The sequence below is a fragment of the Triticum urartu genome, chromosome 7A (genome assembly GCF_056163025.1).
Source record: "Triticum urartu cultivar PI428250 chromosome 7A, HENAU_Tu73, whole genome shotgun sequence".
In the NCBI taxonomy this organism is placed as follows: domain Eukaryota; kingdom Viridiplantae; phylum Streptophyta; class Magnoliopsida; order Poales; family Poaceae; genus Triticum; species Triticum urartu.
Genome location: NC_141879.1, coordinates 618055274 through 618077473, shown reverse-complemented (window position 1 = coordinate 618077473; position 22200 = coordinate 618055274). Strand labels below are relative to the sequence as shown.

General features: G+C 45.9%; 1 protein-coding gene across 6 annotated transcripts; it reads right to left on the bottom strand.

The window, feature by feature from the left end:
* Positions 1-3462: 3462 nt before the first annotated feature.
* On the bottom strand, positions 3463-12560 carry LOC125525710 (uncharacterized). 6 transcript variants are annotated; one of them, XR_015612247.1, is made up of 7 exons: positions 11988-12560; positions 11770-11883; positions 11530-11661; positions 11130-11415; positions 8119-8252; positions 6612-6719; positions 3463-3866 (listed from the first exon to the last, which is right to left on the bottom strand). XR_015612247.1 is itself a non-coding variant. In XM_087537769.1 (4 exons), the coding sequence occupies exons 1-4, from the start codon at positions 12387-12389 to the stop codon at positions 11299-11301; spliced, it is 765 nt and encodes a 254-aa protein (XP_087393895.1). In that variant the 5' UTR covers positions 12390-12560; the 3' UTR covers positions 10987-11298. The 6 variants fall into 6 exon arrangements, 1 of the variants encoding a protein (XP_087393895.1); XR_015612248.1 differs by lacking the exon at positions 3463-3866 and having other exon boundaries at positions 4233-6738; XR_015612246.1 differs by lacking the exon at positions 3463-3866 and having other exon boundaries at positions 4233-6719.
* Positions 12561-22200: the final 9640 nt, after the last annotated feature.

Genomic DNA, 22200 nt, shown 5'->3' with positions numbered 1-22200 from the left:
GAATTGTATACCGGATAACTTACGTACGAACACCACGGTAACTTTGACTAAAGGGCAAAAAAGTTGTCGAAAAACGTATCCGCGATAACTTAAGTGAAAATAGCACGGTTATATATGAACCACAAAACCTGATAACTTACGTACAAAGACCATGATAAGTTTGATTCGGGTGGATGAAGTTGTTGAAAATATACCCCGGGAACTTATGTGTAAATAGCATGGTAATAGTCTTGATTTGGGGGAGAGTAGTAAAAAGTGGTCGAAAAATACACTGGTAACTTTTGTATGTAAATAGCACAGTAAATTACGCACCACAACCTTGATCATTTAGGGCCAAACGCAGTGGTAAATTTGATCTGGAGAAAAAATTTATTGAAAAGATACCCCGGTAACTTTTGTGTAAATAGCATAGTAATATACCCATCGCATACCTGATAACTTGCGTACAAATACCATGGTAATATTTGACTCCGTGGGGAAATTATTGAAAACATACCCCTGTAAATTTTGTGTACATAGCTTGGTTACATACGCATCACATACCTACGTATAAACACCACGGTAACTTTGATCAAGCGGAGAAAATGTTAAAAACACACCCCCTACTAACTTATATGAAAATATCATGATGATATACGAACCGCAACTAATAACTCATGTACAATCACCAATATAAGTATAACATTGACCAAAGAGCATGGTAATATACGAACCACGGACCTAAAAACATGGTAATATAAGAACAGCGGGCCCAAAAACTTATATGAATACAGCATTTTTATACCTTCGATAACTTATGTGAAAATAGCACGGTAACTTACATATAATGGGCATGGTAACTTATGTAGCCTAGGCGTGGTAAAATTTGGCTGAAAAAAAGTTATTGAAACATGCCAACATGGGATCTAGTTTCAAAGATCTCGTCGCAACGAATCTTTTATGTAAAAACGGTTATTACATCGGACCGACGGTTTGAGCTACAAAACATTTTAAATTTTTGGAATAAAGAGAATCTAGAATGACATCAGCTTTTTTGTTCTCTGGTGTATGCATATAAATAAAAAGAGAAGTATACGTGTAAGGAGAAAGAATGTTAATGTATGCATATATTTAAAATGAAGGAAATAGAAGTGTGGCAGTTTTGATTATATGGCACACATATGCCAAATATCAGAATCATTTTTTTATACAGAAGCACGCGGCACGTACTGTGCACACTCACAGCACGCACTAGCACGGATGCATGCAGCACACACGCATTGCAGCCGTCTCCACGCCCAAGTCCCTGCAGTGCCTCGCCATGCAGCCCGTGGAGTCTTGCTTCCCCAACGCGCCTGTCATCCTTGAGGTCCGAGCCCTGGTGCCATGTCTTTCAGGTGGTCACCGTGACCGTGACCATGTATCTCCCGTCCTTCAGCGTCTGCTTCACACGCAGCCTGCCGCCGCAGCTTCTCACCATTCACAACATGCACGTACACACACAGCTCAGAGTATCTCCAACCGGTGGCCCCCAGGGGGCGCCTAAAATCGCCCCTTGGGGTGAGCCGGCGCAAAAAATCAGGCTGGGGGCGAGTTGGTCCCTAGCTGCCGGCCCCAGAGCCGTCCCCAGGCGCGTTCAAAAAAATTAAAAAATATAGCAAAGTTCAAAATTCGGCGAAGTTCGGCATATATTACATTAAAAACGGGTTTTTATTACATAATATATATAATTAAAAAAGGAACTGGCTAAAAGCGGAGTAGTCGCTGTCGTCGCTGCCGCCGCCGTCGTCGTCGTCCGGCTTCTCCTCCTTGACGCGGCCGTCCTTGGTGGACCCCCGGTCCCGGCGGCGCTGCGCGAATCGCCGCAGGGAGGCGCACTGGCGCTCCCTCGCCATCTTCAGGGAGTCCGCGCGCGCCCATTCTAGGGCCGCGTCGTCGTCAAGCTCGACGTCGCCGCCGTGCTCCGTCTTCACCGCGGGGAGGCCCGGCTCCGTCTTGGGCTTGACGAAGCGAGGAGGAACCGATGAGGAGGCGCACCGGCCGCCCTCATTGATGACGATGCCGGCGCTGCGAGTGCGCCGGCCGAGCGGCATCTCCGCCGCGGGCTCGGCCTTGACGTTGAGCAGCGCCGGAGCGCCGGACGAGTGTGACGAAGAGCGGGAGGAGGAGGAAGAAGAGGAGGCGCCGAACCTCCTGGGCAACCATTGCCCGTCGCGTCGGCGGTGAGCCGTGGCCGTGGCGGCCGCCCTCGCCGGGGGGTATGCCAACGGCAGGTCGTTGCCGCCCTCGAGGTACGTCAGAACGCCCTCGAGGGTACGGCCGAGGACACCCCACCACAGGTGGCGTCCCTCGCTGTTCTTCAGGCCGGCCACCACCGGCGCGCCATTTGTGGACGCCATCCTCTGCTGCTGCCGGCACTGGAAGTACGCCGTCCACGCCGCTATGTTGTCGGCGGCGTACTCGGGGAGGGCGAGCTGGGCGTCGGTGAGGGAGGCGCGCAGGACGTCGACCTCGTCGGCGAAGTAGCCCGGTTTCGCCACGGCGTCGGGCAACAGGGGAATGGGCACTCCCCCGTTGCTGAGTCTCCACCCCGTTGGCCCGGCGCGTATGCCCGGCGCGTATGTCCGGCGACGCCGGGATGTTCGCCTGAAACAGGAGCCAAGACTCCTGTTCGCGGAGCGAGCGGCGGCCGAAGCCGTTCGGAAAAGACGACGCACGGTGTCGTTGACGCGGCGAGCCCGCGGCTCTTTGGCACCAAAATCGCTCGCCCCGGCGCCTCCCAGCGCGCCGGGTTCGGCCTGGGTCCGCCGACGCTAAATTCAACACAGGCCGGCGAAAATCAAGCTACTGGAGGCGCGACTAGACTGATATTTTTGTGTCGGCGCGAAAAAAACATTTAGGAAGCCTTTCTAGGAGCGCGGTTGGAGATGCTCTCAATACGCAGGCACATCAAGCAGCCGCCATCTGAAATGGCTAGTGTGAGTGGACGGTACCGAGGTGTACATCGTGCTGCCGGCCATCTAGAAAATTTGGTTTGTTGTTTTATGCTACCATTTTCCGTTAGCATTTTAAATAACCGAATTACAAATAAACCAAATGGCACTAACCGAATTTTTGGCTTAAACCGAATTCCCAGGCCTCTAGGCATCATGGGCCCTTATTCTGCTACTCTGAATGAGCATTTTCATTTAGCTCAATGTATTGGCACAAGCTTGCTAGGAATTCTATGATTCTAATTCTGTAATTTCTTGAAAGGGTGATCCTCCGCAGATTATCCTAGTTGAACTTGATAGTAATGTTGCATTTAGTACTCCGTATTTGATATGAATAAAGTGTGCCACAAGTTCAAAAACAAGATGACCTTAAAAGAATGCACCAGCATCATTTTATCCATGGTTAGCAAAAACTACCACAGTGGTTTAGACACTTTTTTTTACTATAAACATCGCATTTATTCATTGAAAATAACAGTTACATCGTTAATAAGAGAAGTTACAATCTCATTCATAGGTTCCTTAAAACAATCTCTAGTCACAGAAAATTTAGCTAATCTAGCAAGTTTCTGAGCAACTTTATTTGCTTCCCTATTACAATGCTCAAAACTAATACGCAGAAAATCGCACGCCATAAAATAACAATCGTCAAAAACTGCCGCCGCCACTCCCACTGAATGTCCTCCATTCTTCAGTGGTGTAGACACTTAATATACAAGAGGGCAACCTATGATTGTTCATGCGTAAGTTACTACTGATATGATAATCTAATACAAGGAGGGCACCTCTCATGTCTCTCTTATACTACTTGGCTTCTCGGTACCAGGAACGACATAATTTCCATATTTCCGTAAGCAATGTTGTTGTGAACTCATGTGTTCCTCTCATGCGCAGCTGTAGAAGCCAAGTGATGCAGATAATACAAAGAGTCAAGCCTGGAAGATAATCTGGAACTTGCATTGTCCAAGTAAAGTAAACCAATTTATCTAGAGCCTATACATGCATGCCGGTGGATGTTCCGGGGGCAGGTTTGTGCTTGCATAGGTTTCCACACGAGTTTCATACACAATAAGTTCAAGACTAATCATATATTCATGAACAGCATAATACTATAGCATTCTATCTAATTTCATTGGTGTAATACATGTAAACAACTGTTATATAAGAATAACAGGCAACTCCTTATGGAGCTACTCCATGCTATATTTTCCCAGTGGTTGGTTTCTTTCTTTCATATATGCTTGAGAGAAAGAAGGCTGCTAACTGAACAGGGCAACTCCATATAAGATACCGGGATTCTGTCTTTTTATTCAAAACAGGTGACCTTTTTATATACAAGTTCCATCTCGTTAATGAGTAATGAAACACAAAGAAGCCGGCCATACGCGGTAAAAGATTTTGGCTAACTGCTTGCTCAAGAAAGAAAATCAAATATGATCCTAACTCCCACAGCAAGAGGACAAATCAAACTGATGTATCATAATATGTTCACAACATACTGAGAGATTTGTGTCCTCAGCTTACAAGTAGACACTGGAAAGGATCATCCCGAGCACTCATCGGCAAATGAGGCCTTCAATAGGCACATGATATAAATTTCCCAAGCTCTCCTCGCCCAATGAGGTCTTCCATAGGCACACGGTAACCAAAGCCACCACCAGAACAGAACCATATCCCACTAAGGGCCTCTTGGTTCGCAGGATTCAAAAAACTTAGGAACAGGAAACCAAAAAAATAGGATACGAAAGCATGCGCAAAATAAAGAATCACAAAACACATGAATTTTGTAGAGTTGGGTGTTTGATTCATAGGAATAAGAAAAAACTAGGAACCCAGGAAATCATTAAGATGATCATGACCAAGATAACTTTACATCTCCCATGGAGACGAGGGTGCCAAGGACATCCGAATTTATTAATGAGCAAGCCACTCCCTCCTGATACTCACCCTTAAAATCTGTGTACCACAGTTCTCAGGCTTCTGGATTTGGGATGAGGCTTAAGAAACCAAAAAGGTAAGAACTAGCAATAACAATATCATATGGAAAGAAGCATCTCTCCATGTATGCTAGGTATCAGATAATGCCTTCAGTCCATATCAATCCTGCTTGCACAACTAACAAAGTAAACAAAACTGAATATCCCAGGAAAGAGACAAGCTAGACTAAAAAAAGCTAACTATATACTATGATGATGTGTAGACGCCAACTGCACTAAGTATTTGCAAGAATCGTGTTTCTTTTGTGGCACCTACTATGACATACTAGATCAATTATTTCAAGCATAGCAATGATCCTCAACGGCTCAACGCATAGCTGCCAAATCCCACAGAAAGCATCTAAAATGTTGCTGGAAAATTCAAATACATATAAACCAATAGCAGCAAAGTACATTGGCCTCTATTAACTTACTCAGCACTCAGCAGCAGACAGAGGTGGGATAAGTAAATTTTTCATCCTCGGAAGTCTTTTGAAAGTTGAGAAATCATCCCTCAACTCCAAAACCACCCAAAGTCAGTCCCTCAACTATTTAAACCAGATACTTTTCGTCCCTCAACCATTTAAACCGGATACTTTTCGTTCGTCATAACACTTGAGGTGGTTTTATTTTGACGTGGACCCTGTTTTGACTGAAACGGGCCACATACACTGGTTTTGACTGCCACATCAATTAAGTGTTTGTGCATGAGTATGTGTGTGCGCGTGTGTACAAGTGAGAACCAAGAGAAAAGGAAAGTGTTTGCACTGAATATAGCTTATCAAAATCTGAATATAACTGAAAATAGTTTGGACATTTCAGAGCATTGTACTGAATTTAGCTGAACATAGTCTGAACACAATTTAATTGAAAATAGTCTGAACACATTCTCGACCCAATTTAGTTTAACATAGTCTGACAAAGTACTAAATGGGAAAGGGAAATAGTACTGAATATAGCTTAGAATCAATGACAAACATGAATTCTCACATGGTCTGACATAAGAACAGACAACAGCAAACAAGCACTAGTCTGGTAGTTTTGCTGGCACTTTCTTTGCTCTTTAATTTCCGCCAACTTGGGAACTTGCCGGGCCGGAGGTAACATTGACAGTAAAGGATGAACTGGATTTCACAGCGCAGCCGCCACCATGCTCAACCAGCAACCGCGGGCCTCAATCACCGCCGCCCATGAGGGAATCACCACCGCAGCCGCTGCCTAAATCGCCGCCGCCGCCCAGAACTGGTCGTGCTCAAGGTCGCTGCCGCCATGCCCTAGCAGCCACCACCACAGCCACCGTGCTCAGCCAGCAACCACCGCGCCTCAATCACTGGCAGGCCACGCCGCCGTAGCCACGCCTCACAGCCCGCCGCCACCGCTCTATTTAGGGTTCGTGAATGGGAAAAGGGATCGAGAGAATGCGAAAGCGAGAGAGAGAGCCAGCGGGTGCCCTTAGTCACTTGATTGACCTGGAGGTCAAAACCAGCCCACGTGGCCCGTTTTAGTCAAAACAGGGTCCACGTCACAGTAAAACCACCTTAAACGTTATTAGGGACGAAAAGTATCCGGTTTAAATAGTTGAGGGACTGAATTTTGGTGGTTTTGAAGTTGAGGGACGATTTCTTCACTTTTGGAAGAGTTCGAGGCCAAAAAATATACTTACCCAACGGAGGTCGACCCTCCACTAATCCCTTATTTGAGTTGCCAAGTTCTGATGTTGCTTCATAAGGTCTTGGTCTTGAAGATGTATTGGTCTCTATTGCGCTGCATCCTATAAATACAGGGAAAATCTGAAAACCGTTAATTGTATTTGTGCATAATGCGTGCAGAGGTAATCTAGACAAACAAGCAAAATACAATCTTGTCTAAAAAAGGTTTTTAGCATCAGAATAGTAGGCAGTACTTTCTTTTGTAAAGCAGTACCATATCATAAAATCACGATACTATTATATTTCTCATGAACTATAATTTGGCTTATAGAAAGGGAGCCTTGGCGCAGTGGTAAAGCTGTTGCCTTGTGACCATGAGGTCACGGGTTCAAGTCCTGGAAACAGCCTCTTGCAGAAATGCAGGGAAAAGCCGCGTACAAAAGACCCAAAGTGGTCGGACCCTTACCCAGACCCTGCGCAAGCGGGAGCTACATGCACCGGGCTGCCCTTTTTTATAATTTGGCTTATACATCACATAAAAGGGTGCGACCCAATTGTAGAGACCATTGCCCTGTGTAGGTCCAACTGTGTGGCCGCCACAACTGCCGCTGCCATAGCAGCAGCAGCCACCACGGCATCGGCATCCATCTGGACGACCTCCACCTTGCCGCCGTGCTCCCCATGCCCATGTTGCCCATCCCCCTCGCCCTCCTCCACCTCCTGCTCATGCTCCTCCCTGTACGCGTTCATCGCCTTCACCTCCGCCTCCGCCGCCATGACCGCAAGGTGGTTAATCACGGCGTGCGCCTCCGGGTCCTCCGCCGGCTGCAGGGGGTGCTCGGGGCCCCGGCGAGGCCGGTACTGCTTGCCGTTGTATTGTGCCATGGCGAAGGATCAGATCGGACGATGGGGATGGAGATAGCCTGGAGGGGGTAGTAACCCTAGGATTTCGATCTGCTTTTAGTTTGGATGGTGGAAATGGAAACAGCAAAGGAGCAAGTGGTCCTTGCATTAATACCACAGTGATGGCATCTGAAAGAATTCTAAGACATCACCACAATTTACAAATAAAATCCCATATGCTCAAGAAGCCAAAAAGGTAAGATCTAACAATACCAATACCATATGGAAAGAAGCATCTGTCCATGTATGCTAGGTATCAGATAATACCTTCCAGTCCATATACACAACTAACAAAGCAAACAAAACTGAATATCCCAGGAAAAATGAGCTAGACAAAAAAAGGTACTCCCTCCGTTCCAAAATACTTGACGTGGTTTTAGTATCACAACAAGTATTTTGGAAGAGGGAGTATTATAAACTATGATGTGTAGAAGCCAGCTGCACTAAGTATTTGCTAGAAATTGTGTTCCTTTTTTCACACCCACAATGACATACTGGAGCAATTAATTTCACGCATAGCTGCCAAATCCCACACAAAACCTCTTTTGAAACATCTAGAAATATTGCTGGAAACTTTAAATACATATAAACAAATAACAACATAATACATTCCATTACCTTACTCGGCAGCAGACAGACATCGAGCCTCCACTAATTCCCTATTTGCGGAGCCATCTGGAGTTACCAACTTGGATGCTGATTTATCAGGTTTTGGCCTTGAAGATGTAAATTGGCATCTACTGCGCTGCATCCTATGAATAAAGAGTAAAATATGACAAATATTAATAGTGCTTGTGCATAATCACTCAGAAGCAACTTAGTCAAGAAGCACCAACAAGCAAATATAATCTTATCTAAAACAAAGGTTATTACAAGGCAGTGACCGATTTTTTGTTCAGCAGTACCACATTGTAGTATCATTATACTATTAGATTTTTCATAAACTATAATTTTGTTTATATATTATTTAAAATATCTGAAATATATCTTCTAACACAATTCAGAAAAATATAATACTATGGTAGAATTATATTATCACTAACACTGCTAGGGTTAATTCCAAATCGATAACCGAGTAGAATTTCTAACCTGATGCACCGCAACAAATTGTTTTAACAGAACGCAATGTAAATGACTGTTTTACAGAATGCAACATCCAAATTAATTCATAGATATTCCTTTCTGGGGAAATACTGATTCTTCTCATTCAAGAGATGAAGAAAGTGTCGTACAATGAATGCAGCCCAACCAAAAAATAGCTGCTAGGCGCGCACTTAAGCATTCCTAGACGCTAGGCAGAAGCAGAGCTACTGTCTTTAAGAGTGCCTAGGCGTGCGCTTAGGCAATATAGGCTCTACGTAGAGGCAGAACTAGGAATTTACGCCCAACGCATTTTTGAAACTTGCATGAATGTGATTTTGCTAAGAACTGAAGCCCAATGCCTCAAGGGGTCAACTAATTACGCAAGAGCAATAGATGACGAACTAGCTAGAACTAGACGTAGTTATGAGGTTTAATGTGGTCTCGAGGGCATATCTCTTGCTTAACCCACCCTTGCGAAGCATGGCTGACCCTAAGATTTTGTTCGGATAGAAAATGGTACCACACATAGGTCATGTGCACCGAGCGATTCTAATCATGGTAACGCATTCTGACAATGAATACAATGGAATTGGTGTACATGATACGCTACAAATCATTTGGCTCTAGTAAGAATGCAGTGATCCTAGACATTGTTTTAAAAGCTTCCCTAAGGCATCACCCACGCTATGGTGTCAGATCGCCCTCAGATGGCAAGGCATCGACCTCGCTTGTGACTGCTTCATGAAGCATGCGCCTTAGACAAAAGGGCGTCGGAATCGTCCACCTGGGCAAGCAGGGCGGCACCTTGGGCCAGATCAGACGCCATGCGCTGCTCTCAGGCCGGAAAGAGCGGCCCACATGGGAAACTTTCGCGTGAAAGACTGGCTCATGCGCGAACAGGTACAAGACGGAGAGGGGGGAGAGAGAGGATCGAACAAATTGTCCAATCCACGCGAGAGGGATTCCTTCTCTGCTCTCTGACCTTTGCCAGCGGTTCTTCCTCCATGGCTCCAATCTTCTGTGCCACTCCTCCTCTCTGGGCTCAGGTCCTCCCTCCCCCGCCCCCACCCTCCTCCTCTGGCGCAGCAAGGTGTGGCTCCCGTTCTCATCTCACTTCTCCCCAGCCCTCCTCTGCTCTTTCTTCACCTCTCCCAGTGCTCTGTTTCTCCCAGCAGTGTAGCTAGATGTGCTTAACTGCTCCTTCTCTGCATCTGTTTCCTCCCAAATCTGCTTATCCACCCACAAGGCAACAGCCCCACCACCACTTCTCTCCTTCCCCATGCTTGATCTGGTTGCTCCAGTGATTTGTCTCTTCTCTCTTTTTCTTTGACGGCTGATTGGACCGTCTCTCAGTGTTGCTCCAGTAGCCAGGTGTCCCTGCTCTGATGGATCCTGTGGCTGATAATGCTTATGGTCTATCAAATGATCCCAAGAGAAGAGCTACATCCGACGATCCAGCTAGGACGTATGGTTCTGGCCAGATTTAGTGAGGAAGATCTAGCTTGACAGTCCATATGTTCGATTTAGAGAGCTATATCCGACGTTGGTAACAGTTTATTTATTGTAATGCTAGTTGTTAAATCGCCTAATTGGCTACCATATATTGTATATGTATGTGTCTAAGGCGTCACCTCGCCTTACGCTTTAGCGCTTAAAAGGTGATGCGCCCCCAGAGCCTCGCCTCACCTTACCGCCTTAAAAACATTGATCCCGGAAACCATGTCTAAATCAAGGAGTGCCACACTAATATTGCAACCGACAAGAATCACATCATACTGGTAATGCTTGACACGAGACTAATAAAGTGACTAGAGGCAATTTATCAATGTTCATACTCCCTCCATTTCAAAATACATTGCATATTAGTTTATCCTAAGTTAAACATTGTAAAGTTTGATCAAATTTAAAGAAAAATTTATCGACATCCACAATACCAAATCAATATCATCACATCCATCATGACATTTATTTTCATATTGTTGACGTCGATGCTTTTCTATAAACTTGGTCAAACTTTACAAATATGCATTTTGAAATGGAGGGAGTACTGAACAGAGTTTTCTAAGAAAAAACTATGGTTGTGCAGATGTGGTAACACAACCTGACAATTATAAATTGCTATATATGATACACTACAAATCATTTGGCTCTGGTAAGAACATAGTATCACAGGATACTGCAATCTATGTCGTGATCACGGAAACCATGTCTAAAGAAAGAAGTGCCACACTAGTATTACAACTGACGAGAATCGCAGCATAACGGTGATGTTTGACATGGTACACACTAATCAAGCGACCAGAACAACTAGAGGCAGTTAATCAATCTTCATACTGAACAGAGTTTGTTAAGAAAAAAGCTACGATGTGCATATGTTCCCAAGAAAATCATGGCAAAATAATATGCATAAGGAATGTAGCATATTCCAATATATATTGTCAAATTTGGCGACTCCCAACACAACAAACTTAAAGTATTTCAGACATTTTCAACAGACAACATTTGAGACATAATTACTGGAATTTCCAGTCAACAACTATACCAACCTTAGTGCAAGTTTCTTCCAAACAGTAGTATAACAGATCTTCTTAACAAAGTCCTGCTTTTTCAGCTTCTCCCTAAATCTCATCAATGGTGCCACCACTGTGGAAAATTCAACCTCTGAAGCAGGGTAAATTCGACCTCTGCCGCATGTGAATCATCCAGCACATAATCTTACCAAACATGGTTTATAGACTGTAAAAATAGTCTGTATGGAATTGATGGTGATGCTCCACCACCAATGCCTGGGTTGAGCTCGTCTCCCCCGAGCAGCGAAAGTAAAGCTTGCATCTGCAACAGCAATCAAAGACACTACCACCTTGCAATATCATTCAAGGCTACTGAATCACGTACAGAAGGCAGAGAAGGAAAAATTATACTAATTGCAAACGGCAAGAGACGGACCTTATCAGGGAATACAGGGTCGAACACGTCGATCCAGCATATCAAGGGTTCAGTGAGCTGGTTGTTGGCACATGGCAGAGCCGTAGAGACCGTCAGATCCATTCCCCCCAGCAGCGGAAGTGCAGCTTGCAACTGCGACGGCAATCAAAGAAACTACTACCTTGCAATATCATTCAAGGCTAGTACTAAATCATGTGTGAAACAGGCAGAGAAGACAATTTGCTAACTCGAGGGATGGACCTTATCAGGGGATACAGAGTCGAAGTCGTAGCTCCCGTGCAGGAACTCCATTTTGAGCTCAATCCTAGGGACCATCAGCTCCCTTCCCGCGAGCGACAAAAGTACATCTTGCACCTGCGACAGCGATGAAATACACTAGCACCTTGCAGCATCGTCCGAGACTACTGAATCACGTAAAAAAGGCAGAGAAGACAGTTTGCAGAGTACAAGGGATGGACCTCATCAGGGGTTACAGAGTCGAAACTGCACTCCTGGCCCCGGAAGATCATGGTGAGCGTGTTGCGCGCGGCGGGCGGCACAGTGGTAGAGTCCGCCGGATCCAATCGCCCCTGCAGCGAAAGTGCAGCTTCCACCTGCGACACCTTGTCAGGGGAGGCGGACATGAAGATGTGCACAACGCCCCGGAAGCACAGGGTGAGCAGGTTGCGGCCGCAGCCGCAGGAGAGATGCGCCTCCTCCAGGTCCTCGATGTCCATCGGGACGACTTCCCCGTCGCTGCCGTGCTCATGCTGCTCGTCCCCCTCGCCCTCGTACGCGTCCTCCGCCTCCACGAGCGCGAGGTCATCGAACACCGCCGCCGGCTGCGGGGGGAACTCGGGGCCCCAGAACGACGGTGCCATGGCGAGGGACCGGACCGGATCGGATCGGGCGACGGGGATGGAGATGGGGGCGGATGGATTGGTGTGGTGGGATTTGGATCTGATTTCGGTGTGGACTGTGGAGTGGCGGAAATGGAAACGTCAACGGGGCGACTGGTCGTGGGCCTCAGCCGTCCCCGTCTCTCATACGCGTCGCGTCCCAACCCCGTCACCCCACCGTCCCCGGATGTGCCAAAATGCAGTTGCACTTTTTGGTGGATGGAGCGCGCATGTCTCACGTGCTAATTAGCATTAATTATATTTTTTTGAGGGACAGCATTAATTATAATTAATAAGGACATTTTCAATGACGGGGACCAGTCCCAGGATATGGATGCAAAAGGCCGTCATCCAATGCTGTCTGCATATATCCGGCCAACAATTTCAAACTAACTAGACGAAATTTGTTCAAACCGGGCGGATTTCAAACTAACTGAAGTTGAAACTGGATGGTCACGCGGCGACGAGGTCAGGGTCGTTGCGGACACAGTCTGGCGCCATGTCACTCTTGATGATCGGCATTGCGTCGGTTGTACCTCGCCGCGCACTCCGCCTTGGAGACGACGGCCCTCAAGCCCGAGGCACCGCCGTAACCGCCTCCTCCGAGGTAGTGGAGGAGGCGGCCCCGCGCCTTATTGATTGCGGGCAGCAACTCCTCCTTGACGGCGAGGCGGTGGCGGCGCGTCCATGCGGCCATACCGACTGCACAGCGGGTACGTCGGCTCCTCCTTGACCCGGCGTCCGATCCGGACGCCGCGATGGCGGTGCGGGGGCGAGGCCGGCTCCTCCTTCACAGGATGGAGCAGGGACGCTAGCTCACGCTTCGTGTGGTGGCACAGTGGGGATGGCGACTCCTCCTTGACGCGCGCCGGGGATGGCGGTGACGGGCCCATGTAACAGAGCGACCGCTCCATAATTATCTTGATCTAACAGACGATCTTCTTGAGGAGTCAGGGCGGCTGCTGCGGCGGCGTCTGGTCCTCTTCAACACCGGAGAAGATGACGATCTTCCTCTTTGGCGGAGGAGCCATCCATCGTGGATGCCGAAGGGCCTAAAGAGCGACAATGACGGCGCCAAGAACCACCGGAGGAAGAGCTTCCACCGACGCCGCCTATCGGCGCGGAGCATCATGACTTCGACATTGCCTCTGAGATGGGAGAGGAGGAAGGGCTTGACGAGGTGGGTGACGAAGAGGCAGAGTGCGTCGGTGCTTGGGGAGGGTGATTGTAGCTCTGTGCTTTGCCGGAGCACGGCTTATATAGCCACGGTCAAGCCAGGCGAAGGGGCGGTCATCCCGCTTCAATGCAGCACAATGACCGGAGTTGGTTCCTCGAGAAGCTGCGTCTGCATTGAAACGACGGCTGCCGAGAGGTCGCGGCGGTCAGCTCCGCCCTCCGTTGGTCACATAATGCGGCATCAATGCCGGCCGCTCCGTGCTCTGGGGCGGCATGAATGCGGTGCGGTAAGCGGCGTGTGCATCGGAAGGAAAAGCGCAGGAGGGGCGGGTGGGGGTTTATGGTGGGCCAGGGCCCAGGGCGGTTGGAAGCGGGCTTGGGAGCGGTTCGGACGTCCGCAAAGCTCTCCCACATTTGTCTCCCGTTTACGGGAGAAAGTACGTCTGGACCGTGCCGCGGACCGATATGATCCCGTTGGTACCGACTGGTGACCCACAAGTATAGGGGGTCAATTGTAGCTCTTTTCGATAAGTAAGAGTGTTGAACCCAACGAGAAGTAGAAGGAAATGACAAGTACTCCATCTGTAAAGAAATATAAGAGCGTTTAGATCACTAAAGTAGTTATCTAAACACTCTTATATTTGTTCACAGAGGGAGTAGTTTTTAGTAAGGTATTGTCTGCAAGTGCTGAAATTGTAAATAGCAGTAGTTTGATAGCAAGTTAATTTGTAACGGGCAAGTAACGATAATAGTAACAAGTATGCAGCAAGGTAGCCCAATCATTTTAAGGCAAAGGACAAGCCAAAACAGTCTCTTATAATAAGCAAAGCGTTCTTGAGGGTACACGAGAATTTCAACTAGTCACTTTCATCATGTTGGTTCAATTTGTGTTCTATACTTTGATAATTTGGTATGTGGGTGGATCGGTGCTTAGGTGTTGTTCTTACTCGAACAAACCTCCTACTTATGATTAACCGTCCCGCAAGCATCCGCAACTACGATAAAAGTATTAAGAATAAATTCTAACCATAGCATTAAACTTTTGGATCCAATCGGTCCCTTACGAAATAGCGCATAAACTGGGGTTTAAATTTCTGTCACTCTCGCAACCCACCATCTAATTGCTACTCCACAATGCATTCCCTTAGGCCCAAATGTGGTGAAGTGTCATGTAGTCGACGTTCATATGACACCACTAAGGGAATAACAACATATGTACTACCAAAATATCAAACACATATCAAGTTCACATGATTACTTGCAACGTGATTTCTCCCGTGACCTCAAGAACAAAAGAAACTACTCATAAATGATAATCATGCTCAAGATCAGAGGGGTATTAAATAGCATATTGGATTTGAACATATAATCTTCACCAAATAAACCATATAGTAATCAACTACAAGATGTAATCAACACTACTAGTCACCCACAAGCACCAATCTATAGTTAGTAACAAGATTGAACACAAGAGATGAACTAGGGTTTGAGAGGAGATGGTGCTGTTGAAGATGTTGATGGAGATTACCCTCCCCAAGATGGGAGAGTTGTTGGTGATGATGATTTCCCCCTCCGGAAGGGAAGTTCCCCGGCGGAATTGCTCCGCCGGAGGGCAAAAGTGCTCCTGCCCAAGTTCCGCCTCGAGGTGGCGGCGCTTCGTCCCGAAAGTCCTCCTCTTATTTTTTTTCTAGGTCAAAATGACTTATATACCAAAAGATGGGCACCGGAGGTGGGCCGAGGAGGCCACAACTGTTGGAAATATGCCCTAGAGGCAATAATAAATTAGTTATTATTATATTTCCTTGTTCATGATAATCGTTTATTATCCATGCTATAATTGTATTGATAGGAAACTCAGATGCATGTGTGGATACATAGACAACACCATGTCCCTAGTAAGCCTCTAGTTGACTAGCTCGTTGATCAATAGATGGTTACGGTTTCCTGACCATGGACATTGGATGTCGTTGATAACGGGATCACATCATTAGGAGAATGATGTGATGGACAAGACCCAATCCTAAGCCTAGCACAAGATCATGTAGTTCGTATGCTAAAGCTTTTCTAATGACAAGTATCATTTCCTTAGACCATGAGATTGTGCAACTCCCGGATACCGTAGGAGTGTTTTGGGTGTACCAAACGTCACAACGTAACTGGGTGGCTATAAAGGTACACTACGGGTATCTCCGAAAGTGTCTGTTGGGTTGGCACAAATCGAGACTGGGATTTGTCACTCCGTGTAAACGGAGAGGTATCTCTGGGCCCACTCGGTAGGACATCATCATAATGTGCACAATGTGATCAAGGAGTTGATCACGGGATGATGTGTTACGGAACGAGTAAAAGAGACTTGCCGATAACGAGATTGAACAAGGTATCGGGATACCGACGATCGAATCTCGGGCAAGTATCGTACCGCTAGACAAAGGGAATTGTATACGGGATTGATTAAGTCCTTGACATCGTGGTTCATCCGATGAGATCATCGTGGAACATGTGGGAGCCAACATGGGTATCCAGATCCCGCTGTTGGTTATTGACCGGAGAACGTCTCGGTCATGTCTGCATGTCTCGCGAACCCGTAGGGTCTACACACTTAAGGTTCGATGACGCTAGGGTTATAAAGGAAGCTTGTATGTGGTTACCGAATGTTGTTCGGAGTCCCGGATGAGATCCCGGACATCACGAGGAGTTCCGGAATGGTCCGGAGGTAAAGATTTATATATATAGGAAGTCCTATTTCGGCTATCGGACAAGTTTCGGGGTCATCGGTATTGTACCGGGACCACCGGAAGGGTCCCGGGGGCCCACCGGGTGGGGCCACCTATCCCGGAGGGTCCCATGGGCTGAAGTGGGAAGGGATCCAGCCCAAAGTGGGCTGGGGCGCCACTTCCCTTATGGCCCATGCGCCTAGGGTGAAAGGGGAACCCTGAGGAAGAGTCCTAAGGAGGGAAGGCACCTCCTAGGTGCCTTGGGGGGGAGGGAAACCTCCCCTGGCCGCCGCCCCCTAGGAGATTGGATCTCCTAGGGCTGGCGCACCCCCTCCTTGGGCTCCCTATATATAGTGAGGGTAGGAGGGCCTCTTGAGACACCCCTTATGCCTTTGGTGCAGCCCCTCCCTCTCTCCTAAGTCCTTCTCCTCTTCTGTGGTGCTTGGCGAAGCCCTGCAGGATTGCCACGCTCCTCCATCACCACCACGCTGTTGTGCTGCTGGTGGATGGAGTCTTCCTCAACCTCTCCCTCTCTCCTTGCTGGATCAAGGCGTGGGAGACGTCACCGGGTTGTACGTGTGTTGAACGCGGAGGTGCCGTGCGTTCGGCACTTGATCATCGGTGATTTGGATCACGACGAGTACGACTCCATCAACCCCGTTCACTTGAACGCTTCCGCTTAGCGATCTACAAGGGTATGTAGATGCACTCTCCTTCCCCTCGTTGCTGGTCTCTCCATAGATAGATCTTGGTGACACGTAGGAAAATTTTGAATTTCTGCTACGTTCTCCAACAGTGGCATCATGAGCTAGGTCTATGAGTAGATTCTATGCACGAGTAGAACACAAAGTAGTTGTGGGCGTTGATTTTGTTCAATATGCTTGCTGTTACTAGTCTTATCTTGATTCGGCGGCATCGTGGGATGAAGCGGCCCGGACCAACCTTACACGTACTCTTACGTGAGACCGGTTCCACCGACAAACATGCACTAGTTGCATAAGGTGGCTGGCGGGTGTCTGTCTCTCCCACTTTAGTCGGATCGGATTCGATGAACAGGGTCCTTATGAAGGGTAAATAGCAATTGGCATATCACGTTGTGGTTTTTGCGTAGGTAAGAAACGTTCTTGCTAGAAACCCATAGCAGCCACGTAAAACATGCAAACAACAATTAGAGGACGTCTAACTTGTTTTTGCAGGGTATGCTATGTGATGTGATATGGCCAAAAGGATGTGATGAATAATATATGTGATGTATGAGATTGATCATGTTCTTGTAATAGGAATCACGACTTGCATGTCGATGAGTATGACAACCGGCAGGAGCCATAGGAGTTGTCTTAATTTATTTATGACCTGCGTGTCAACATAAACGTCATGTAATTACTTTACTTTATTGCTAACCGTTAGCTGTAGTAGTAGAAGTAATAGTTGGCGAGACAACTTCATGGAGACACAATGATGGAGATCATGGTGTCATGCCGGTGACAAGATGATCATGGAGCCCCAAGATGGAGATCAAAGGAGCTATATGATATTGGCCATATCATGTCACTATTATTTGATTGCATGTGATGTTTATCATGTTTATACATCTTGTTTACTTAGAACGACGGTAGTAAATAAGATGATCCCTCACTAAAATTTCAAGAAGGTGTTCCCCCTAACTGTGCACCGTTGTGACAGTTCGTTGTTTCAATGCACCACGTGATGATCGGGTGTTTGATCCAAACGTTCACATACAACGGGTGTAAGACAGATTTACACATGCAAACACTTAGGTTGACTTGACGAGCCTAGCATGTACAGACATGGCATCGGAACACAGAAGACCGAAAGGTCGAGCATGAGTCGTATGGCAGATACGATCAACATGAAGATGTTCACCGATGTTGACTAGTCCGTCTCACGTGATGATCGGACACGGCCTAGTTGACTCGGATCATGTAATCACTTAGATGACTAGAGGGATGTCTATCTGAGTGGGATTTCATAAGATGAACTTAATTATCCTGAACATAGTCAAAAAGGGATTTTGCAAATTATGTCGTAGCTCGCGCTTTAGTTCTACTGTTTAGATATGTTCCTAGAGAAAAATTTAGTTGAAAGTTGATAATAGCAATTATGCGGACTAGGTCCGTAAACTGAGGATTGTCCTCATTGCTTCATAGAAGGCTTATGTCCTTAATGCACCGCTCAGTGTGCTGAACCTCGAACGTCGTCTGTGGATGTTGCGAACATCTGACATACACATTTTGATAACTACGTGATAGTTCAGTTAAACGGTTTAGAGTTAAGGCACCAAAGACGTTTTTGAAACATCACAGAACATATGAGATGTTCCAAGGACTGAAATTGGGATTTCAGGCTCGTGCCCACGTCAAGAGGTATAAGACCTCCGACGATTTTCTTAGCCTGCAAACTAAGGGAGAAAAGCTCAATTGTTGAGCTTGTGCTCAGATTGTCTGAGTACAACAATCGCTTGAATCGAGCGGGAGTTGATCTTCCAGATGAGATAGTGATGTTTCTCCGAAGTCATTACCACCAAGCTACTAGAGCTTCGTGATGAACTATGATATATCAGGGACATATATGATGATCCTTGAGATATTCGCGATGTTTGACACCGCGAAAGTAGAAATCAAGAAGGAGCATCAATTGTTGATGGTTGGTGAAACCACTAGTTTCAAGAAGGGCAAGGGAACAAAGGGATACTTCATGAAACGGCAATTCAGCTGCTGCTCTAGTGAAGAAACCCAAGGTTGAACCCAAACCCGAGACTAAGTGCTTCTGTAATAAGGGGAACAGCCACTGGAGCAGAATTACCCTAGATACTTGGTAGATAAGAAGGCTGGCAAGGTTGGTAGAAGTATATTGGATATATAATGTGTTGATGTGTACTTTACTAGTACTCCTAGTAGCACCAGGGTATTAGATACCGGTTCGGTTGCTAAGTGTTAGTAACTCGAAATAAAAGCTACGGAATAAACGGAGACTAGCTAAAGGTGAGCTAACGATATGTGTTGGAAGTGTTTCCAATGTTGATATGATCAAGCATCGCACGCTCCCTCTACCATCGAGATTGGTGTTTGCGTTGAGCATAGACATGATTGGATTATGTCTATCGCAATACGGTTATTCATTTAAGGAGAATAACAGTTACTCTGTTTATTTGAATAATACCTTCAATGGTCTTACACCTATAATGAATGGTTTATTGAATCTCAATCGTAGTGATACACATGTTCATGCCAAAAGATAGTAATGATAGTACCACCTACTTGTGGCATTGCCACTTAAGTCATATCGGTATAAAACGCATGAAGAAGCTCCATGTTGATGGATCTTTGGACTCACTCATTTTTGAAAGGATTGAGACATGCGAACCATGTCTATTGGTGTATATGCATGAAGAAACTCCATGCAAATGGACCGTTTAGACTCACTTGATTTTGAATCACTTGAGACATGCAAATCATACCACATGGGCAAGATGACTGGAAGCCTCGGTTTCAGTAAAATGGAACTAGAAAGCAACTTGTTGGAAGTAATACATTTTGATGTGTGCAGTCCAATGAGTGCTGAGGCATGTAGTGGGTATCGTTATGTTCTTACTTCACAGATGATTTGAGTAGATGTTGAGTATATTTACTTGATAAATCACGAGTCTGAATTATTGAAAGGTTCAAGTAATTTCAGGGTGAAGTTGAAAGATCGTCGTGACAAGAGGATAAAATATCTATGATATGATCATAGAGATGAATATCTGAATTACGAGTTTGGCACAGAATTAAGACATTGTGGAAATTGTTTCACAACTAATACAACCTGGAACACCATAGTGTGATGGTGTGTCCGAACATCATAACTGCACCCTATTGGATATGATGCATACCATGATGTCTCTTATCGAATTACCACGATAGTTTATGGGTCAGGCATTAGAGACAACCACATTCACTTTAAATAGGGCACCACGTAATTCTGATGAGATGACACCGTATGAACTATGGTTTAAAGAAACCTAACCTGTCATTACTTAAAAGTTTGGGGCTGCGACGCTTATATGAAAAAGTTTCAGGCTGATAAGCTCGAACCCAAAGAGGATAAATGCATCTTCATAGGACACCCAAAACAGTTGGGCATACCTCCTGTCTCAGATCCGAAAGCAATAAGGGATTGTTTCTAGAATCAGGTCCTTTCTCGAGGAAAAGTTTCTCTCGAAAGAATTGAGTGGGAGGATGGTGGAGACTTGATGAGGTTATTGAACCGTCTCTTCAACTAGTGTATGGCAGGGCACAGGAAGTTGCTCCTGTGGCACCTACACCAATTGAAGTGGAAGCTTATGATGGTGATCATGAAACTTCAGATCAAGTCACTATCAAACCTCGTGGGATGACAAGGATGCGTACTACTTCAGAGTGGTACGTAATCATGTCTTGGATTCATGTTGCTAGACAACAATGAACCTACGAGCTGTGGAGAAGCGATGGTGGGCCCGGATTCCAATAAATGGCTCGAGGCCATAAAATCCGAGAGAGGATCCATGTATGAAAACAAAGTGTAGACTTTGGAAGAACTACTTGATGGTCGTAAGGCTGTTAGGTACATATGGATTTTAAAAGGAAGACAGACAATGATGGTAAGTGTCACCATTAAGAAAGCTCAACTTGTCGTTAAGATGTTTTCTGACAAGTTCAAGGAGTTGACTACGGTGAGACTTTCTCACTCGTAGCGATGCTAAGAGTCTGTTGGAATTATATTAGCAATTACTGCATTATTTATGAAATCTTGCAGATAGGATGTCAAAACATTGTTTCCTCGACGTTTTTCTTAAGGAAAGGTTGTATGTAATACAACCGAAAGTTTTTGTCAATCCTGAAAGATGCTAATAAGTATGCAAAGCCCCAGCAATCCTTCTGAGGACTGGAGTAAGCATCTCGGAGTTGGAATGTATGCTTTGATAAGATGATCAAAGATTTTGGGTGTATACAAAGTTTATGAGAAATTGTATTTCCAAAGAAGTGAGTGGGAGCACTATAGAATTTCTGATGAGTATATGTTGTTGACATATTGTTGATCAGAAATGACGTAGAGTTTCTGGAAAGCATATAGGGTTATTTGGAAAGTGTTTTTCAATGGAAAGCCTGGATTAAGCTACTTGAACATTGAGCATCAAGATCTATAAGGATAGATCAAAACGTTTAATGGTACTTTCAAATGAGCACATACCTTGACATGATCTTGAAGGTGTTCAAGATGGATCAGTCAAAGAAGGAGTTCTTGCCTGAGTTGTAAGGTGTGAAGTTAAGACTTAAAGCTCGACCACGGCAGAATAGAGAGAAAGGACGAAGGTCGTCCCCTATGCTTAAGACATAGGCTCTACAGTATGCTATGCTGTGTACCGCACCTGAAATGTGCCTTGCCATGAGTCAGTCAAGGGGTACAAGAGTGATCCAAGAATGGATCACAGGAGAGCGGTCAAAATTATCCTTAGTAACTAGTGGACTAAGGAATTTTCTCGATTATGGAGGTGATAAAGAGTTCGACGTAAAGAGTTACGTCGATGCAAGCTTAACACCTATCCGGATAGCTCTGAGTAGAGATACCGGATACGTATAATGGAGCAACAATTTAGAATAGCTCCAAGTAGAACAGTTATTTGGAATAGCTCCAAATGTAGCGTAGTAGTTGCATCTACAAGATGACATAGAAATTTGAGAAGTACATACGGATCTGAATGTTGCAGACCCGTTGACTAAAACCTCTCTCACAAGCAACATGATCAAACCCAGAACTCTTTGAGTGTTAATCACATAGTGATGTGAACTAGATTATTGACTCTAGTAAACTCTTTGGATGTTGGTCACATGGCGATGTGACCTGTAAGTGTTAATCACATGGCG

Excerpts from the sequence above, each read along its gene's own strand:
- LOC125525710 (XM_087537769.1), bottom strand. The coding sequence starts at position 12,389 with ATGGCACCGTCGTTCTGGGGCCCCGAGTTCCCCCCGCAGCCGGCGGCG. Across the intron at positions 11,662-11,769 it reads ACTCTGTATCCCCTGATAAG|TTGCAAGCTGCACTTCCGCT; the intron begins GTCCATCCCTCG and ends TTGCCGTCGCAG. Across the intron at positions 11,416-11,529 it reads ACCCTGTATTCCCTGATAAG|ATGCAAGCTTTACTTTCGCT; the intron begins GTCCGTCTCTTG and ends TTGCTGTTGCAG.